At 37.5% G+C, this 20,128-nt stretch overlaps 1 protein-coding gene across 2 annotated transcripts in view; it reads right to left on the reverse strand.

The window, feature by feature from the left end:
• The window catches only part of CAMKMT (calmodulin-lysine N-methyltransferase), a 413,666-nt gene that overhangs the window by 39,307 nt on the left and 354,231 nt on the right, over positions 1-20,128 (reverse strand). For both annotated transcript variants that reach the window (XM_059943436.1, XM_059943435.1), the window contains exons 4-7: positions 19,245-19,305; positions 17,182-17,236; positions 16,060-16,123; positions 7,726-7,792 (exon numbers count right to left, since the gene is read on the reverse strand). In XM_059943436.1, coding sequence (XP_059799419.1) covers positions 7,726-7,792; positions 16,060-16,123; positions 17,182-17,236; positions 19,245-19,305 — 247 coding nt within the window. The remainder of the gene's footprint in view (positions 1-7,725; positions 7,793-16,059; positions 16,124-17,181; positions 17,237-19,244; positions 19,306-20,128) is intronic.

The following is a 20,128-nucleotide window of genomic DNA, read 5'->3' on the forward strand; positions in this document are numbered from 1 at the left end:
ATGACCTTTCTCACAACAGTCACTAGAACTGCTCTGCAATTTATTTGACCTCCAGCAGTTTGCAGCAGCTGACACTGCTGATCACCCGATCCTAGATCTGCTTCCGCTAAGAAGCAGTATTATACCACGCCACCCTGAACCAGCCTTCCTGTCTCCAGTCCTTTCTCAGTATCCCTTCCAGGCCCCTATTACTCTGCTCCTGAAACAGTCATTTCCCAAAATGCTGTCCTTGGCCATCTTCTCTTCTGACGCTCTAGTTTCCATAGTTCTGCTCTTATCTCTTGATTTTGATCTCCAAATTTTCTAGCACAACACTTTCCTGAGATTTGAACCTTTATTCTTCACCGCTTGCTAGTTATTGTCACAAAGCAAATACAGGTTTATGTTCTGCACCACCTCAAATGCAGCATGCCCCAAACTGCTGTCTCTTACTACTCTTCTGTATTCTTTATTTCCCACACACGGTCACTTCTCCAGAATGGGTCCCCTCTTTGTTCACCATTTTCCATTCTCATTCAGGCCTGGACTACCTCTTTCCCTTTCTCTGGAATCACTGAGAAGCCTTTAAAACAAACAAACAAACAAACAAACAGAAAACCCTTTTTATTGTAAAATAAGACACTGAAGGAGAAAGCCAGGTGAAATAAATATATGCCTTAACTAAGTATTATTTGGCAAATACCCTTGTTACCACCAGTCAGATCAAGAAATAGAACCTTGCCCGAAACCTTAGAAGTCCCTTTACACGATCTGTCCCATTCACTTCCCCCTCTGCCCCAATGCAATGACTTCCTAAATGGTCTGTGGCCTCTAGCCTCTCCCCATTCATTACACTAGATAACTAAATTTGCCTAGACACATCTTTCCTACTTCTATGCCTTTGATTGTGTCCTCCCTGCTTTTCATACCTAGAATGCCCTCTTCAGCTGCTTTTCTTCCCTTGCCTTTCATTTGCTAAACCAAAGCCGAACAGCCACCTCCTTCATAAAGCTTTCTCGGATCCCCCCACCATGAATTGGCTGCTTGTCTCTTTCTATACATCATGAATCACCCAATGAGAGTAGACTCTTCTTACATCTTGCTGGCGGGGCAAGTGTCTATCTCTCATCTGCCTGCATATCTTGAGCTTCCTAAGGCAGAAACCTCAACTTACTCATCTTTGTAACCCTAAAGGGCCCATCACAGTGCCTTACATGTATCAGATGCTAAATTACATGTTATTACATTGAAATGAATAACACAAGTTGGACTAGTCATAATCATAGAATCAGAGATATTTGAAATGGAAAATATAATTAGTAAAAAAATTAATTAGCATCTTTCATTCCAAGATCTCAAAACTGTTTACCAGTCCTCTTTAACCAGTGTAAAATACACTGGTCACCAACACAGGCGGTCCAAATGTTAGGCAAATCTGTCTTCCTTTTGGACTCTGAAATAAGTTTATTTCGGCTAAGTTACAAACAAAAACATAAAGCCAGAGGATGGGATCAGCTTTAAAGTCAGTTCAGAATCATGGAAATGATAACCTGGAGCAGAAGTTCTCAAACTTTAGTATCAGAATAATTTGTAGAGCTTATAGCTGAAATAAGAAAAACAATTTGATCATCTCCATACGTGATGAAAAGACATCTGCTAAAGCTCCATATTTATTTATGGTAAAATCTTTTAAAAACAGGAATCAATAAAAAAAAGTCCTTAACAAGACAGAAAATATCATTTCTATTTCAACTCAAAAGCTAATGCATACTTAATGGTGAAACACCAGAGGATTCCCAACAAAGCCAGACTCAAAGATACCTATTTAATATCATTCTGGGATTTTTTTTTTTTATCCAATATAATTATACAAGAGAAGAAAAAAGATACAAGAATCAGAAAGAAGTCAAAATTCCCATCATTTGCAGATGATGTGATTGTTTATTTGGAAAACTCAAGAGAATAAGTTGACAAGGTATTAGAAATAATAACTCATTGAGGTGACTAAACATTTGCTATACAAAACCCTATAGCTTTCTTTATATACATACATAAAAATAATAACCAGTTATAAAATATAATGAAAGATCTCATTTATAAAAGAAACAAAAAAGGTAGTTTCTAAAAATAAACTTAACAAGAGAAATGAAGAAACATTTTAAATGCTAGTGAAACACCTAAAAAAGCTTAAAAAGAAAACTTCCTGTTCTTGAATAGAAGACTCAGAGGCATAAGCTGTCAAGTCTTAGTAAATTAATTCATATATATTTTTTCAGTCACAATGAAAATGTCACCATAATACAAATACCAACATGATTTTAGAATATTCTAGGAAGAAAGAATAATGGCAAGAGACTAGTCTTAACAGATATGATAATATATTACAAACTTTAGTAATTTACACAGTTTGATAAGGCCACATGAATAGACAAAGTCTACTTCTGAAAATCTGCTCTGTAGATACACTTACTTGCAAATGTACAGTTTATGTACAGATACAGTTCACTGCAGCACTGTTTATAGTAGCCAAATACTGAAAATAAATCATGTCCATTATTAAAGTAAAAAATAAATTATTTTTTAGCAATGGATTCTCATATGGGCATTCTCCAAAAACAACTTTAAAGATTTCCCCCTTGTCCATTTTAAAGTGAGGAACTCCTTTGAAAATTAAGACATTTTTATTTGATATGTACGCTCTGTGATATAAATTTCTATGAAGGAGGGATTTTTCTGTTAAAACTGGAAGGCATTTTCACAGAGGATGCAGTAGTCTGACATGCACACCTGGCTATCAATATAGAACTTGGCCAATTTTTGGTAGTGAGATTTTGACCTTGATAAAAAGTCAGGATCGGCATGTCCAAAGAGTGAACACAAATTGTTCTATAAGAAAAGGCCTTAATTTTTAATTTGCTGCAGTTTAAGAGGGCCCCTAAAAATACCATGCCCCCCAAATTTTAAAATCTGGCTCATATAAACACAAAAAGGAGAACTCTAGCACAATATCTAAAACTGGGTAACATTCACCCTGTGGGAGCTGGTTTCTTCAGTGAAGAAACACTAAACACTAAACAGTAGGGATACGGGCCCTTCTATAAATGTGTCAAGCAAATAAAAAATGTTAGTAATAGAAAGTACACTTAGGTATTTCATTTTCCCATATCCAAGATAGCAACAGAAGGAAACAGGACTGTGGCATCTCTAGAATTCTCAGCAGTTCTTGAGATTCTGTTACCATGACTCTAGCAAAACTCACTAACAGGTATATTTTATCAGAAAATTTCTAGAGAGCCCTCAGCTTTCTTATCTCAGTTACCTTCTTCTAACCTTCCTCTTCAACCTGACAAAGGACAGGTAAATGCCTACTCACAATGTCAGTGTCTACAGACACTATATGTGCATGCCTGAGAAGAAGCCTATCCTGAAATGAAAGTCAGCTATCTGATATATAAACTGATGTCTGAATCTCTAGAGCTTGACTTTCTTCTATTAAAAAACTGTTTGGTCCCATAAGCCTTGTGGATTCATATCTTATCCTATCTTTCATTTATCATGTCTTTCAAAATGTGCTCCAAATACAAATCTTAAAACCTTTCCTATAACAGGGATAAAGTGTACTAATTGCTTCAGGGAATATAAAAACATATTAAGTAGAGTCCTTCCCTTTAAAAAAATTATGTCTCCCTTGCTAGAATGTGAACTCTAAGAAGGCATGGACTTTCTCAGTCTTGTTCATCACTACATCTCTAGCAACCCAAAACAGTACTTGGCAGACAGAAGGTGACTGAAATATTTACCAAGAAATGAATGAACCAATGAACATGAAAATAGACAACACACTTTGAATAATGAGAGAATATGCCATGTTTTCTGGGGGACTATTCTAGGGCCAACAGAAGTTAAAAGAAGGAAAAGATTAGGGCAAGCTGCCTCCTGAGAAGGCAGGAGGAAATGGTAATTAAGCCACCCTAGAAGAAAGGACTTAGATGGATAAGGAAGAGGGAAACAAGACTGGCAAAGACCAGAGATGGGGAGGACCAAATGTGTTGGAGAAGAGTGAAGAGGCTTGGGTGACCCAAGGAGAGGGTGTATATTGGGGAGCAGTAGAAGCTACGCTGAATGAAGAGAGTGAGGAAAGTGAGGGCAGACTGCAGAAGGCCTGAATAAGTCAGGAATTTTATCCCCCTTGGTTGGGATTTACATTCTTAAATCATTTTTCACATCCCCAATTTAATGTCTAAAGGAAAATGAGCCTCCAAGAAGACATAAACCTTAAAAAGCAGTAGGGCAATGGAGCCAATAGTCAATCCTGGGGGCCCACATAAAGGTAAAATTTGGGTTATAAAACAGTCTTAAAAGTTATTATGAGTTCCACAGTTTATTAAAATTAATGGTTTATTAAAGAATAATAAAAAAAGTCACAGGTCTAAATTCACTAGAATTTTCACACAAAGATAAACTCTTTTCTTAAGTAGAAACTTACTTTTAATATCACAGCAGGGTATATTTAATCGATTTTTAAAAATATTGTAACTGTTAACTACTATTAACCAGAGAATGACGCCATTCACTAATTCTGGAACACCTAGAAATATGCAGACATCAAAAGCTCTGAACGGTTCTTTATTAGACAGTCACAGGTTTGAAGACAGCTTCAGATAAACCTAACAATTGAGAAGCTGTAAATATCCTTGTTCTTTCACCAAACTCTAGCTATATTTAGTAGCATGATTTTCTTTGTTCAAGAGTTATTTTGCTATAACTTTGTATTTATGTTCTCGAAGGCAGAATACCTTGGGTATATTAGTTAAGTTGATAGGTGGCTGCATGGATGAGACAACAAATGAACCATCAAATGACTGTATTTAGATCTGTGAGAGGTAATGGCTATATCCTTCATATATGTGCATCCTAGATCTTTCTTAGCCAAGGCTAAAGCTTCCAGGCTTTTGCAAACACATCTTTCGTATTTAGCAACAATCACAATCAGATTAAAATGGAGCAGAGGGAATAAAAGAGTTTGGAAGGCAAGAGCATTATTCTAGGCAAGGCTGCTGGTGGTTATGAGAGCAGGAATGGATTTACTGTCAAGCTAATGAAGCCTATCATTGGGGCCCCCTCTCTCTCACAGGCCCCTTCCCGGGCCCACAAACAGCCCCAGTGATGGGTTCACATGGCTGTATGCTTCTGTAAAATCTGCCAAAGTAACGTATAATCGAACTCATTGTCCTAAAGAGGGCCCTCAAAATAAGTTTCAGGCCACTCACCAACTGGGTCTGCCCTGTAGGAAGAGGCTGGTAGCAGGAGGAATGCTGCTTCCTGAGAACACTGGCAGAGCAGGGGGAACAGGAGCTTGGGGTGCCAGTCAAATTTCTGGGTGCCTTCTCTCTTTTTTTTTTTTAAAAAACCCACCATTTCCGAGGTTCACAGTTCTCATACCACGATTTTCCTTTCTGCTTTTACATCTTTGCAAATGAAGTCACAGAAGACATTCAGCTGTTACAAACTTCATGTCAAGCTTTGAAGTGCTTTTTAATAGCAGAAATATTTGGCTCACGTGTGGGCTTTGTAGCTATGGTAAATACCTCTTAGTTATCTGTCGCTACTGTTATTCCACACCTCCAATTTGGAGGAGAAATTCTGCATATGCATTCAGGCACTAAAAAAGAATATTGAACTATATCTCAGCTCTTTTGTGAACGGTTTCCTTTTATTTCTTCTCACATGGAGCTAATGCTTTCATCACATTGTACTGGTTATGGGTGGGAAAGCAGTGGATAGAAGGGGAGTGCTGATTATTACATCATTGGTTGGCAGTTTCCTCTTAGCTTCTTGAAGGTTAAGTGGTCAAGTAGCTCCTTAATATGAGATCAAGGCATTTCAAGGACTGACTCATCCACCTGTTTCCTGGCAACGTGCTTTCGTAGACTTTGGACAAAATGCTTACAGTGGTTAAAAAAGAAACTGACCACAATTAATACGAAATAAAGACAGAAAAAAAACCCCTCATCTTGGAAGTTTCTGTACGACTACTGACATACAGACTATATGTCCAGGTACATCTCAGAACAATATATTAGAAATAGCATTTTTGAGAACAATAAATAGAAACAAAGGCATTTTGGATCTATCCTGTGTTGAACAATGACATTTTGCTTCTTTATGTAACTTCATTATTTTATGAAGGGATGACAGAAAATACTATTGCACTCCATAATTTAAACACCTGACATTTTTGTTCCTCAAAATGCAACATTTTAGAATTCTAGATATGTTTATTAATTAGTGATTATTAACACCCAGTAAACAACATTATGTCTTGTAAAAACACAATCTCTCTTCACAGCATGATGCTGAAATCTATTATTCCCTGATTCCATATGCTGAAATACACTCAAATGGTCACAAATGACCTTAAGCATTAAATAAATGTAAATGAGGACAACATAGAAAATGTGTTTTTGATTGATAACTAAAAGACCAGGTTGAAAATCACATCCAAAAATGAAGTCTTCCACAGAAGGGTATGGCAGTCTGCACTGTGGAATAAAAGCTGTCCTAAGAATGAAGAATACCCAGGTAAGAGATTGCTCTTTCTGTGGACCTACTGGAGGTTTTCTGCGAAACGGAACTGGTTTACTCATTTATTTGAGAAACACAGAGCATACTGCCCCCTGTGCCATCAGCCTACTGTGAACATTCTAATGCAGGATTCAAAAATTCGTATATGGACACATTACATTCACCAGTTAATATGAGGAAAAAAAAGTTATTGCTACTCCATATCCTCATACCAGTATGTTTTCCACTTTAGTTTTTAAGCATTGTTGCTATTCATCCACCTTTGTTCCCCCGCAAGCTGTGCAGTTTGGGGTGGGAAAGCATCCTCAAACATAGAGAAAACTCAAAATGTCAAAGGATGCCAGATTAACAGTAATTAAAGAATTAAAACTTAGATTGTTCTTCCAATAATGTCTGTGGTTAAACACATAAAGGAAAAATACACAGATACAGATATTTCTTGTGAAAACTACTAAATGATTACTTATTCCTCTAGGTCCATACCAACAGGGCAAAATTAAAATGTAGCATCACAGAAAACACCATTGTTTTGGTTGAGGGTAAGCAATTCTCCTACTTTGGATAAGAAGGAACAGAATCTAAAAGGGAATGGATACCTAGACTATTTTAAAACCACGAAACAGAACAGGGTTTCTCAATCTTGGTTCTATTGACATTTTGAGCCGGAGAGTTCTTTGCTGGGGGGAGGGGTGTGGGGCTGTCTTGCGCAGGCCTAGCGGCACCCCTGGCCTCTATCCACTAGATGCCAGTAGCAACCACCTTGCCCCAGTTATAACAATAGAAAAGTCCCCTGGGGCAAAATTGCCCCCCTCCACCAGGTTGAGAACCAGTGAAATAGAGCCATTCACAAGAAGGTTCCCAGGCTGGGCTTCTCCCAACCTCATACTGTACCCTCTCAATCCTTAAATCATTCCCAACCCAGTGTTTAACATAGTTATCTTCAGTTTTTCTCATCTATTAATTGTAGGTAATGAAAACGCCTGCCTGCTTCATTACAGGTTCTTGTAAGCGTTAAATAAGATACTTTTAAAGTGCTTAAAACAGTGCCTGACCCACAGTAAGTGTTTAATAAATATTAGCTATTGTTAGTTTTAATAATCATCCATAGTACTGAGAAAAGCAGTTTCAACCAGAGTGTTTTAATGCAAAAAGGTATCTTACCAGCTTGATATGTTCCCAGTCTTAAACACACCAGCCGTCTGATTCCTTGTGATGATGTCTCTCACATCTATAGGCCACAGTTAAGAAAGTTTCTGCAGTGATTGTCAACTGACTCCCAACCAGAAAGAGGCCCACAAACACTACGATATTCTTATCGTACGCGGGATCAGCATGGTGAGAAGGGCTGTAGCGTGTGAGGCAGGAGGAGAAGGGTGTAGCCCTGGCTCTGCCAGCAAATGTTGAATTACTTGTCACAGGCAAGCTCTTTTAATTCCCTGGACTGTAGTTTTTTTCACCTGTGAAATATACATTCAGGGAGCACATTGGCAAGGCCCAGGGTGATAAGCACTGGTCAGGGAAGATGACTGTACCATAGGTGCCAGGCCCCACTTGCTTAAAAGAGCTAGAAGCCCCAAGGTGAGCCTCTTTCTGTCAGTGGGGAGGGCAAGGGCAGTCTGAGACTCTCCAAGTTGAAGTATTTTCAGTCTCCTAAATGCCAGTGGGGAGAGTGAGGATGGGCAGCAGGGAAAGACTTGGGGGTAAGTGAGAAGAGAAAGATGGAGAAAGGCTGGAGAATCCCTGAGATAAAACTAATTACTGAAGAAGAAAATTCAGGGAAAGGCCCCTTGAAGAACTGTCTTTACAGACTTACAGTTTGGCCTGTGGCCATCTGCTGACATGTAAGGACTTGTACAAAAAGAGCCATATTTACTGAAGCCATGTTTTGAGGAGCTGGTCCATTAGAGCACAGAGCGCCATCTTCATGAGGACCCGTGGGAGAAATCATGTCAGGTTTCAACACTGGGAAAAACTGGACTTCAGATCAACTAGTTTTGCTTCAACTTCCGGACACTATAAATCTTATAACTGCTCCTCCTCTTTTTGCTCTGGTCCTTGTGCAACTCAGAGCCAAATGGATGATCTAAGCCAAACAACTACAAGTGCTCTATGGCACATCTTTTCTCTACCGGTCCTATTCCTGCCTTCATGATGTTTTCCTGGCTTTCTGCTGTCCAACTGCCCTCGCTTTCTCCTTTATTTTATATGGTATATTCTGTGTGTCAATGTAAGAAGCCTTAAAATCCCTCTTTTGGAATAAAGCAAGGTTTAAATAAACAAGAAATAAAATAATTCCAGTGAAGGTTGCAAGCTGAACTAAATTGGGCCCATGGGGAGGTGACCAAGCAGACAAGCGATGTTCCCCTATTGCTCAGAAAAACAGATTTCCTGAATGCTCAAAGCAAGCACTGGCCAAGATCTCCCTGCAAGAACAGAGCCACAGGACATTTTAACCTAAATCTCTGCTTGAAACACCCGGCACACCCATTTCTTCTCTGAGTGAATAAGCAGGTACTGTGATAGCTTTCTTCCCCCAGGAGTGGGTAGGAAAAATCAATTAGGTCTCCTAATGAAGGGCTTTGTTGAGGTTTACAAAAGTGCTATAATGCAGACTTTTTTTTTTTTTTCCCCTGGGTGAACTTTCCTGTATGCAAATTAAATACCGTTAAATTACATTCATTAAAAAAATAAAAGAGACTAATTTGCCTACTTGTTTTGATTAACTAAAATGACACATCGGCCTACAGTTTTGTCTATTTCAGGAAGAAAGTATTTCAGGAAAGTCTTCTAAATGAAATGTCTTGTAGAAAAGGACAGCTGACGTCTTTATTCTGAGAAGAACAAAATTAGTAAAGAGTCAGCTGACAACTGGTTTTGATTAAGTTCCCCCACACTATGGCCACACCCTTCTCGGCGTTTCCATGACATCCAAACCACATGCCATAATGTGCTCGGTACACCTGTAGCGTCGTATGAGTACATGACTAATCTATCAAGCCAAACATATTATTTTGTTAGTGGAGGTACTACTTTTTATAAAATAGTCACAGGGAAGTTAAATTATATAACTCAGAAAACCTATGAATAATTTTTAGTAAACATCTTAACACTATATACTTTTATACAATTTATAAAACTGTGAGTCCAGGTGGCCAGGCTGAAGCAAGAATATGTATTTATATTCTAGAAGCAATTTTTTTTAATGAAAAAATTCACAGCAGTACTTAGGCTGCTTTATTTTTAGAACTGGGAAGGAAATATATTTTGTGGTTTAGGAGGTGTTTTTTATATTAAAACAAGTACCAAGAGAAGAAATGGCCATAGTATATTAAAATATTGCCTTAAGAGATATATTTTGATATTCTGCTCCCTACCCTTTACTTTATTTATTTATTTATTTATTTATTTTTAACATCTTTATTGGAGTATAATTGCTTTACAATGGTGTATTAGTTTCTGCTTTATAACAAAGTGAATCAGTTATACATATACATATGTTCCCATATCTCTTCCCTCTTGCGTCTCCCTCCCTCCCACCCTCCCTATCCCACCCTTCTAGGTGGTCACAAACCACCGAGCTGATCTCCCTGTGCTATGCGGCTGCTTCCCACTAGCTATATATTTTACATTTGGTAGTGTATATATGTCCATGCCACTCTCTCACTTCGTCCCAGCTTCCCCTTCCCCCTCCCCACATCCTCAAGTCCATTCTCTAGTAGGTCTGTCTTTATTCCCGTCTTACCCCTAGGTTCTTCATGACCCTTTTTTTTTTTCTTAGATTCTATATATATGTGTTAGCATACGGTATTTGTTTTTCTCTTTCTGACTTACTTCACTGTGTATGACAGACTCTAGGTCCATCCACCTCACTACAAATAACTCAATTTCGTTTCTTTTTATGGCTGAGTAATATTCCATTGTATATATGTGCCACATCTTCTTTATCCATTCATCTGTTGATGGACACTTAGGTTGCTTCTGTGTCCTGGCTATTGTAAATAGTGCTGCAATGAACATTGTGGTACATGTCTCTTTTTGAATTATGGTTTTCTCAGGGTATATGCCCCGTAGTGGGATTGCTGGGTCGTATGGTAGTTCTATTTTTAGTTTTTTAAGGAACTTCCATGCTGTTCTCCATAGTGGCTGTATCAATTTACATTCCCACCAACAGTGCAAAAGGGTTCCCTTTTCTCCACACCCTCTCCAGCATTTATTGTTTGTAGATTTTTTGATGATGGCCATTCTGACCAGTGTGAGATGATATCTCATCGTAGTTTTGAGTACCCTTTACTTTAGGTCAGATTCTGAGGTGGTTCCTCTGGCTGGCGCTGTGTCCAATAACAGATTTTCTCATTCTTCTGTGTCACTTCAGGGTAATAAAGGAAATTCAATGAAATCGAGTCAATCTGTCCAGGATAGTGTTCAACAGCATGGATCAAATCCTATTCTCTGAATGTACCCACCTTCTGGAAGACTCCAGTGGGAGATGCTGGGTGCAAAGAAAGCCTTAATGTGATTTCTGATTAAATAGATACAGAGCAATCACCTTCAGTCTCCTAGTCTGGGCACCTGGACTTCCGAGCTCTAGGATATATGCTTGTGGCTAAAAGAAATCAGGACTCTATAACTAGATTTTCTCTTCAAACAAAGCACGGTTCAAGAGCGGGGATCCATCTTAATTTTGTTTCAGTTGATTTTTATCCTTAAAAATATATATATATGTATATATATATATATGTTTGTATAATAATAGTTATTTGAACAAATTATATATATGTTATATACATAAATATAATTAAGCTAATTATATATAGATCTTGTTTAAAATATTAGCCTCCTCCTGCAATTAGTGATTATTATATTTATCAGTAGCTGCATATATTCAATACATTTTTGAGAGTTGGCATTGTTCTTTAAGCAAGAAAGTATTTTTAAAATAATAACACTGTGATTCACAAAGCATTACTTTCTTGGTTTATGCTACCTTTAGTTTCATTGCACCTCACTGATGTGGCAATATTTGTTAATTTAAATGCTGTGAAATATTCTTAAATGTGCTTATTACTCATATGAATTGAGAGTACGATGTAGAGGTGTCTTGAGCTCTGTTAGCAATGTCAACTGTACATTTATGGATGAGAAGCCTTTTCCTCCAGTGCAAGACGATACTCACCAAATCATTCTAGTTTTTGGTGAAGAGATGGTTTAACGGGGGTGGCAGGGAAGCTATGAAGTCACATGAACTTGACTTCTAGCACTGGTTCTGATACTTAGTGACTGTGTGAATTTGGGTAAATTAACTTCTCTGAGCTGCACCTCAAGAATAGGAATAATGTACCTATTTTATAGACTTATGGAGTACCACATAGTAGGTGCCTAACACATAGTAGGTGCCTAAATCATGTCACTTCATGATCTTTTTCAATAATTCAGGCAAAAGCTTTGGAGGGATGAGAGGCTGGTGATGGTAACTAAAGTGAGGTTTGGCAGTTAAGCTTTATTTTTTTCCCCTGTTGCTCAAAACTATTATGTGAACATTTTTATTGTAGAATTTAAATGACTGGAAGGAATCAAAGAACTTCTGCCCTGTAGATTTTCAGTGTTTTTCACGTGTATAAATGTGCTCTGTGTAGGTATAGTCTGTGTCCTCCAAGAACAGGAACTTGGTCTGTCTTGTTCACTGCTATATCTTTAGCACTTGAAATGGCATGCAGTTAATAGCGGTTTAATTCATTTTAATTAATTAATTAATTAGCTTAATTTATTGGCTAATTTAAATTTAATTTTCAAAGCTATTTGTTGAACTCCTACCCAATGTGAGGCACACAGAACCCATTTTGGACCGATCTAGTAAATAGAAGAACAGCTGACACTGATATTGGAGGAAGGGGCCTGGACCCAGGATGATGGCCTGGCATTCCCAAGGTCTCAACCATCCACAGGCTGCACAGTCCACATGAAGCTTCATTTATTAATTATTCAAGTCAGGGATTTTGTTAAATAAAATAATGTTAAGCCAGGAGTATCTTCTTTAAAATTCACAGGAGATTTACAAATTTTTGGAGAATCCTAAGCTCAAGATCATGATCCAGACGGTGCATATTGTGGGGATAAGATGCTTGGGTCAGAATCATGAGCCTGGGTCAACAAGCATTGCCATATTCTGCAGATAACCTGCTTGGTGTTTACTGAGGATGGGTCAGGGCAGGGTACTTGTGTTGGGTGAATTAGTGAGTGTTCCAGGAAGGGCTGCTCACCTTAGGTGTTGTACTTTTATTCATTATGATTTGGAAGAGGCTTAGCATCAATAATAACTCGGTATACCATTTCTTTCCCCTATTCTTATGTCACTGTCAACACCAGCTCCAGACTTTATTGAGTAATTATTATCTGGGGGCACTTGGAGATTTCTTTTTTATTACACTAAAAAGGCTGTGCCGAAGAAGACGGAACACAATTCACACTATTTTAGGATAAATTCGAGAACTGGATGAACCAAATGATCCCATTTCTGATTTATCCTTTGTTCCCTTTGGGTACAGATAAAACAGCATCTGAAGGGCTCTCAGCTAGGGGGCTCTGGGTTAGACCCAGCACTGCAGTTTAAAGGCCAAGGAGAACCTCGGGGACATATACCCATGAGTCTGAGAAAATATTTAACAACATTCCCTTATACCTCAAGTCTTACTCTCTTTTCAGATATCTCTGTTTAATAAATCTCAAATCCACATCTAGCTTTCTAGGTTCAAGGTAGAGAGCTCTAGAAGACATAGCCAAATCCGTTTGATACATTTTATGGCGACAATAAATAACCTTACAACTGGTTGATATGCTTCTATGATATAAAGATTCAGAACGCCTCCATTCATTGCCTCATATATTTTAAAAATAGAAATAACAGAAGATACACAGGAAATATCAGAAAAGGCTATTTTTAAAGGTAAGAATCAGAATCTTAGAAGCTTAAGAGACTAGGAAGTAAGACTCAGTTGGATTCACTCAATTCAGATGCCTAGAACAACAAAAATAATTTTTTAAATGATGAGAATAATATACAGGCCAATACTCAGATGTGATGTGTGATTGCCAGGTCGATTTTCAATTACATTTCACTGATGTATTCATTTGTTTCTTAATGTGCTCATCTTGCCCATTAAGAATAATTAGCAGCTTTGCTTAGAGATTTTCTGGCTTCTGGCAATGTTTCTCCCTCTTTTTTGTTGACATCCACTTTTACTTTTTAGAAAGTAATTTTTGGATAATATCCTACAACCGCTATATAATTTAGGCTTCCTAAAATTTTAAAGGAAAGATGTAAACAGTAATTTTTAAATGAGTTTGTTTCAATCTATATGCATCAACAGTATGTGATTCAGTGAATCTGTTATTTTACAGAAAGTGGGCACACAAATAGAAAAAAAAATATTTCATTCATATTAACCTCACTCGGTAAAACAGCTTACAACGAATGCCAGTTATAAGCTCTGGTAGCAAATCAAGAATAACATTAGTATCAAAAGCAGGAAAAACATGTTGCCAATTTTTAAGGCTTTATGCATGCTTTTTTCTCTTAATTAAAAAAAATTAGATCTAGTTACAACAGAAAAAGGCACACAAACATAGAACAACTGCATGATAAAAACTGAACTCTGTCAATAAAGTCCTAAGAGATGAAATAAAACACACTAACAGTTTTGGTCTGCATCCTGAAAGGACCTACTTTATCTACATTGTAAAGTTCTTCCCCTCCTGCCCTTTGGCACCCTGCTATATTAAACCCATTGTAAAACCCAGCACAATAAAGCACTCTCAGGGCTGAGCTTCTGAGGACCAAATGTTAAAAATCCATTTTCTTGGGAGGGGGCTGTACCAATCATTTCTTTGAAAGGCCGGCGGAGTGAGTACAGAATCTGAGATTTCCTCTCTGATTTCAAGAGCTGGCATGGAATCTTTGCTGTTTAAAGCAAAGGTGCATTAATTAATGACTAGCATTGCTTCCCTTCTTTGGAAGCTCTGTAGTTTAGCTCAACAATAATTTTAGTACAATTAAATTTACATACTGACCACAGATGCTTCCCATAGTTTGATAAAAGTTCTAATGACCTTCTCTTTCCCAATAATCCTGCTTTTTTTTCCCCCCCAAAAAACATTGCTGGGGCTGAGCCAGCATACCTGACTTCCTGTTGCTCTCTGTGTTCCCTGACATGCGGAGGAGGAGCAGAGTGAAATGATACAGTGCATGGAAGAACTCAGAATAAAGCAGAGTGAATGAAACAACATCGCTCATCTTCAGGAATATTTTGAGAAACTTGCGACAGTCTGAAGATCATGATTAAAATCCTGCATTTGAAAAAAGGAAGCACCTTTTGTGATCTCTTTCCCTTGTGTGAAAGGCCAAGATTGTGATTGGCTGTTTTTCCTTCCTGATTTTTTTTTTTTTTTTTTAAAGTCTGTCAGGCAATTAGCTGGGTGGGGCTCTGTAGAGCACACAAGTGCCGCTGAACAATATTAGCTACTGTGCTTCTGGTACCTCCTTTCTCCTGTCTGAGCAGCCTGATAGAGCTACTGCAAATTTTATTTTCAAAAAATTATATAGCAGAGGCAGAAGAAGAAAATCGAAAATAGGCTCTAGTAGGATGCTTACCTCTTACAAAAATCAAAACTGCTTTGGCATTTTAGGGGCCTAAAATTCAAATAAGTAGATTGCCTCTTTCATAATGTAAATGGAAGGCACACCAAAAAATCCAAAGCAAGTATATTCTCCACTTTTCCTCTCAATTTCTAACGGCTGTTAACTGCCCCTGAACAAATCAGCTCGATTGCTAAAGTAGCCACAAATTATGCTTGCTTTCTTAAAGTACAGTTCAATTTTCATGAACTCTGTGTACATATTAGTAAAGCATAATCTAATATAATGGGGTTTGAACTGTAATAGCATAGCAGAAAAAAAGAGATAGCTTTTATAATCCTAAATAAAAGGAAATAATGAAAAACTGATAGCCGTTTCCAGTGGGGAGATATAGGGAACTCCTCGGGAATTAGAGTAGGTATAATATTGCATGGTCTGCACATACAACATCAAACGGAAGAAAGGTAATAATGACCATGAAGCTGGAAGTTAATTTTTACAAGCAATATCCAATATAATAAACGTTAAATCATTTATTTTATCCCGGCAAATTTCAATGGAAATAAAAGGACAAGAGTGCTTGAAAATTATTATGAAACAAATGTTCTTATTACTTTGAGTGGTCCACAAATCATAAGCTCCTTTAATGAGAAGTGACTATAAAAATCCATTGAAATTAAAAAAAAAAAACCACTTAGTCGTATCCGATGAATTCCATATATTTCTACTTTTTCTTAATTACTTATCATGTGTGTGTGGGGAACTCTCTTTTAATACCCCATGCTGTCTTTCTTTATATCAATTGTTACTCAGCCGGGAAAAAGGAATGAGCACAACAAACCCGTTTTCTATCTGAATAAGGATACTTCTGATGGCCTTTTCATTCCCATCAGTTAACAGAACTTCTTTGACATCTGCAGAAATAGCAACCTGAAAAAAAAAGGGAGCACAGCAAACAATGAGCAAATATGCTTGTCTGTGTGGAAGTGAAGACAGGAGTGACAAGCCTTCAGTATCATGCTTCCTCACCTATTTCTCTGTAACAATCTTCAATCTTTTTTCATTTTATGTCTGCATTATTTTAATCATTCAATCAAATCAGTCAATACTTTTATCATTCCATTTGCGGGAGCCTCTATCTTGCTATCATTCTGTTCGGTAATTGCATTGTGACAGCGGATGATGGTATTCTGAGAGGCTTTCATTTGTGGGCTTCTGTTTATCTAGTAGAGCCATCATACAAGGCTGTCACTCTGCCTTTCAGCTTGCTTCTGTCTGACTGCCTGATGCCCTTCATATAACTTTGCATTGCAGGCAGATGGCTTTGTGAGGGTAATTTTTTTGTGAGCTTTGACATGCTCGCACATTGGGCTGTAACCCTGACACATTGTGTAAGAGCGACAGGTTTGTCAAATGCCAATCAGTGTAACAATATGCTTTTATTTGTAGAGACATAAAAACTTGTCTAATGCACTGTGCTGCTACATAATATCTCCTGAATACATGACTCAGAACCCAGAGAATGGGGAACGACGTTCCTGAATGGCCAATCTAATTCAAAAGAATCTAATTACTGAGCGCTCTGGATCATGTTTGTTGGTGTAATAATGCAGGCAAAACATTAGCAGCTATATCATGGTGCTCCAACTGTGATTCGCCGGGCTATTCCTGTATCTTAGCAAATGGGACTATAATCTGAAAAAAAAAAAAAAAAAATGCTTTCGCTATGGCGAAGAAACACTGTGCGAGGCCTGGAATGTCACAACAAGCAATATTGACTACACTGAGGTAAAATGTTTCTGCTCATCGAGGCAACCATAAAATCAATATGATCCGAAAGTAAGTCAATCTAGAAGGTCTCTCAAGACCCGGCAGCTTGACCGCAGCTGATGCTGTTGACGGTTCTCTGACCCAGCAGTTGGAGGCCCTGGAACATTTTTCCTTTTGTTCCTCCCTCTGAATGGGATTGGAATTGAGAAAAGACCTACCATGAGCCCAGCCAAGCATGTCATGCCACCCCCTAGCTCACACACAGCAAGGTCCCTGAAAGAGAGAAAAGAAATGGTAGAACCCACACAAATTAGATGAAAATGGTCAGAGAGATATATATGTTACAAGAACAAATTGCCATCTGCAGTAAGAACGGCGCTACCAGGAAGTTGTGGAGACATGACGAGGCTACCGCATGTCGTTTTGCGTTTTAAAAATAATTATGAAATAGAAAAGTCACAAAGCAGGCAAATCAGTGGGGGTTCCCTCATTAGTGTTCACTGCAACATTACCACCGCTGAGCTGAAAAATCGGAGAAGGTTCCCTTTTTTCCCCTTGTCAATGGCGCTGTCTTTTAGAACTAAACTAGCTAGAGTAGCGAAAGATAATTGTTAGGAAAGGATAACACTGTTAATCCACATTCATTCCTTCAAAAACAGTTAGTTAGACAAGTAAATGAAGAATATATATGAGTGTGTATATACCTATATTATGGTCACATACACACAACACACACACAAATACATGCAATCTTGAATTAAAAAAAAAAAATTCTAAAACAAACTGAAACATTTTGGAAAGCTGAACCGCCCCCATAAAGAACAATTACACAAAGAGCATTTAGCAATTAACACTTAAATCACAATTGACCCCAACACAACACAGTGAATAAACAATGCGGGGACATAATATGGTTAAGCCAGCAAACCCAGGCTCAAGTAGTGACTGGGCTCTGACTTCACCGCTCACAAGTAAAGCAGCTCAGAGTTAAAGCTGACAGTCTGGGGGGGTGGGGGGGGGGTGCAGTCTGGCACTCTGCACTTACCTTCCTCTTTGTGCCTAAATGTCAGCCCTCAACGTGTGACATTCTTGCCCTGGCCCAGTGCTCGCTGATTGGAGCTCCAGGCAAAGCTTAAGCACAGCGAGATGAGCAGATGCCAGACTTCTAGGGCAGCTCTGCAGGCCAGTTCCATACTGCCCTGTTCTTACTTTATATGCTTAGACTCTTTAAGAGATCGTTTCTTCTTCCCAGTTTGGGAAGTTTATTTCCTCAACAGGATAAAAAAAAAAGAGAGAGAGAGAGAAAGAGAGAGACAATCAAGGGAGGGAGAGGTGAAGAGAGAAGGAAGAGGAGGAAAAGAAGCCAAGCAAGGACATTCATATTCTGAAATACACATAATGAGTATTTAGTTGTTCAAAGCAATTACAGACTGGTTGGTAAATATGGACCCATAGAGCTTCAAAAACTACATATTATTGACCCCATCTTGTAAATACATATTGTTAAAACACACACCCAATCTTATAAGTATATATTGCTAAAATGATCACTAATGGCTTGTCTGGAATCATAATGGGCTATTCAGGAAGCATATGTTGGATGACTTTTATAAAATGAGAATAAAATGAAAAAACCCATATTTTCTGGGTCTACCAAACATCTTCAGCATTTTTTTAAAAAAGGAGTTTTTTCTTTTTCCTGAATCCCATCCATGGGTTTAATCTATAATGCACATTGACAGTTGAAAACATTCATTTCCATAGCATGAATCTGTAATAGTAATTTATATTTTACAAATACATATTGTCTTGGGTATATAAAATACCTTTAAGATCAAGGGTGGGATGGCATCTTTAAATGATAGCTGTGGGGTATTTATTTATCAAATGTTCTGTACTGACTTCCCTGGCAGAAGTTTAAAGAACGTCTTTATTGGTTTTTTTGACCATCACAATCGGTAAGGATTGATTGAAGCTTCACTTTTGTTTCCCCAAAATCAAAGTGAAATAAAATGCCTTGAGTGGAAATCAAAAGCCTTTGACATATAGCAAAAAGCTTGCTGTGCAATATTAGTACCCAAAGGCAATTCAGATTTCTTTTTCAGAAGCAACATGTTTTCACCATGACCTTTTTTCCCCTTTCCTTCCTTTGTTTCTTTCTTCCTTTCTTATATATATATTTTTTAACAGTTTAATTTGAAGAATGTAATCATGGTGATCCTCAATATGCCAATATAGTACCCATAGTGGGCTAAACAAATTTTTAGGTGCAGCTTTGTACCTGAATACATCACTGTGCTTGAGGCAGTAGTAAGCCAAAACCTCTTCAGCCGGCCAGATGCCTGGAAAACACAAGAGGATATAGACTTTTTGATTACAGAAGTTTCTTCTACAAACACTCTCTACAGTCATTCTCTTAAGAAATGCCTTTTTGAAAATAATGTTCAGTACAAGCTATTTCAACTTGACTCAAACTTACCATAATTATTACTAGTAACGTCATATCACACACATTTCTTTTGTTGTTGATTATAACTCTTTTCCCAGGAAAAGAGGATAATATCCTAAATAATTTTTACTAGATTTCAGTCACAACAAAACAGTAAAACAATAACAACCAAAATTACAAATATCCAAAATTAAATTTTAAATGGTATTTCAGGTAGATCTCACTCTTGTACACATGAATCTTCTTTTTGGCCAATTCGTAAGCATCAGTTGAAGACAAACTGGATATGCAGCTCATATTCAGCAAAAATAAATGGAAAAATCATTTGCAGGAGCAAATAAAACCACTGAGGTCATTATACCTTTTTGTTTGATTCCATACTAATGTTTTTCAATATGCATAATTATTTCTTCAATTAAAAAAATCAAACTGGAGTATAAAATTGAGAAATTCCAATTTCACCAACTTTAGTACATCTTTCAGTTTAACAATAATCCTACCCACTAAATTCCATGGAGGAGCATTTTCTAAAATCATCATCTGTAAATCATTTATTTAGAAGACATATAGTTTTCATGAACGAATATAAATTGTTTTAAGAGAAGACAGACATGCTTGGAAATTATAGTTTATAGTGGTTATCCCAGGATTACAAGTGCTTTTAATTTTTTTCTTTATACTTCTGGTATTTTCCAAAAATTTTTACAGTGAATATA

Source organism: Balaenoptera ricei, chromosome 13 (genome assembly GCF_028023285.1).
Source record: "Balaenoptera ricei isolate mBalRic1 chromosome 13, mBalRic1.hap2, whole genome shotgun sequence".
NCBI lineage: Eukaryota > Metazoa > Chordata > Mammalia > Artiodactyla > Balaenopteridae > Balaenoptera > Balaenoptera ricei.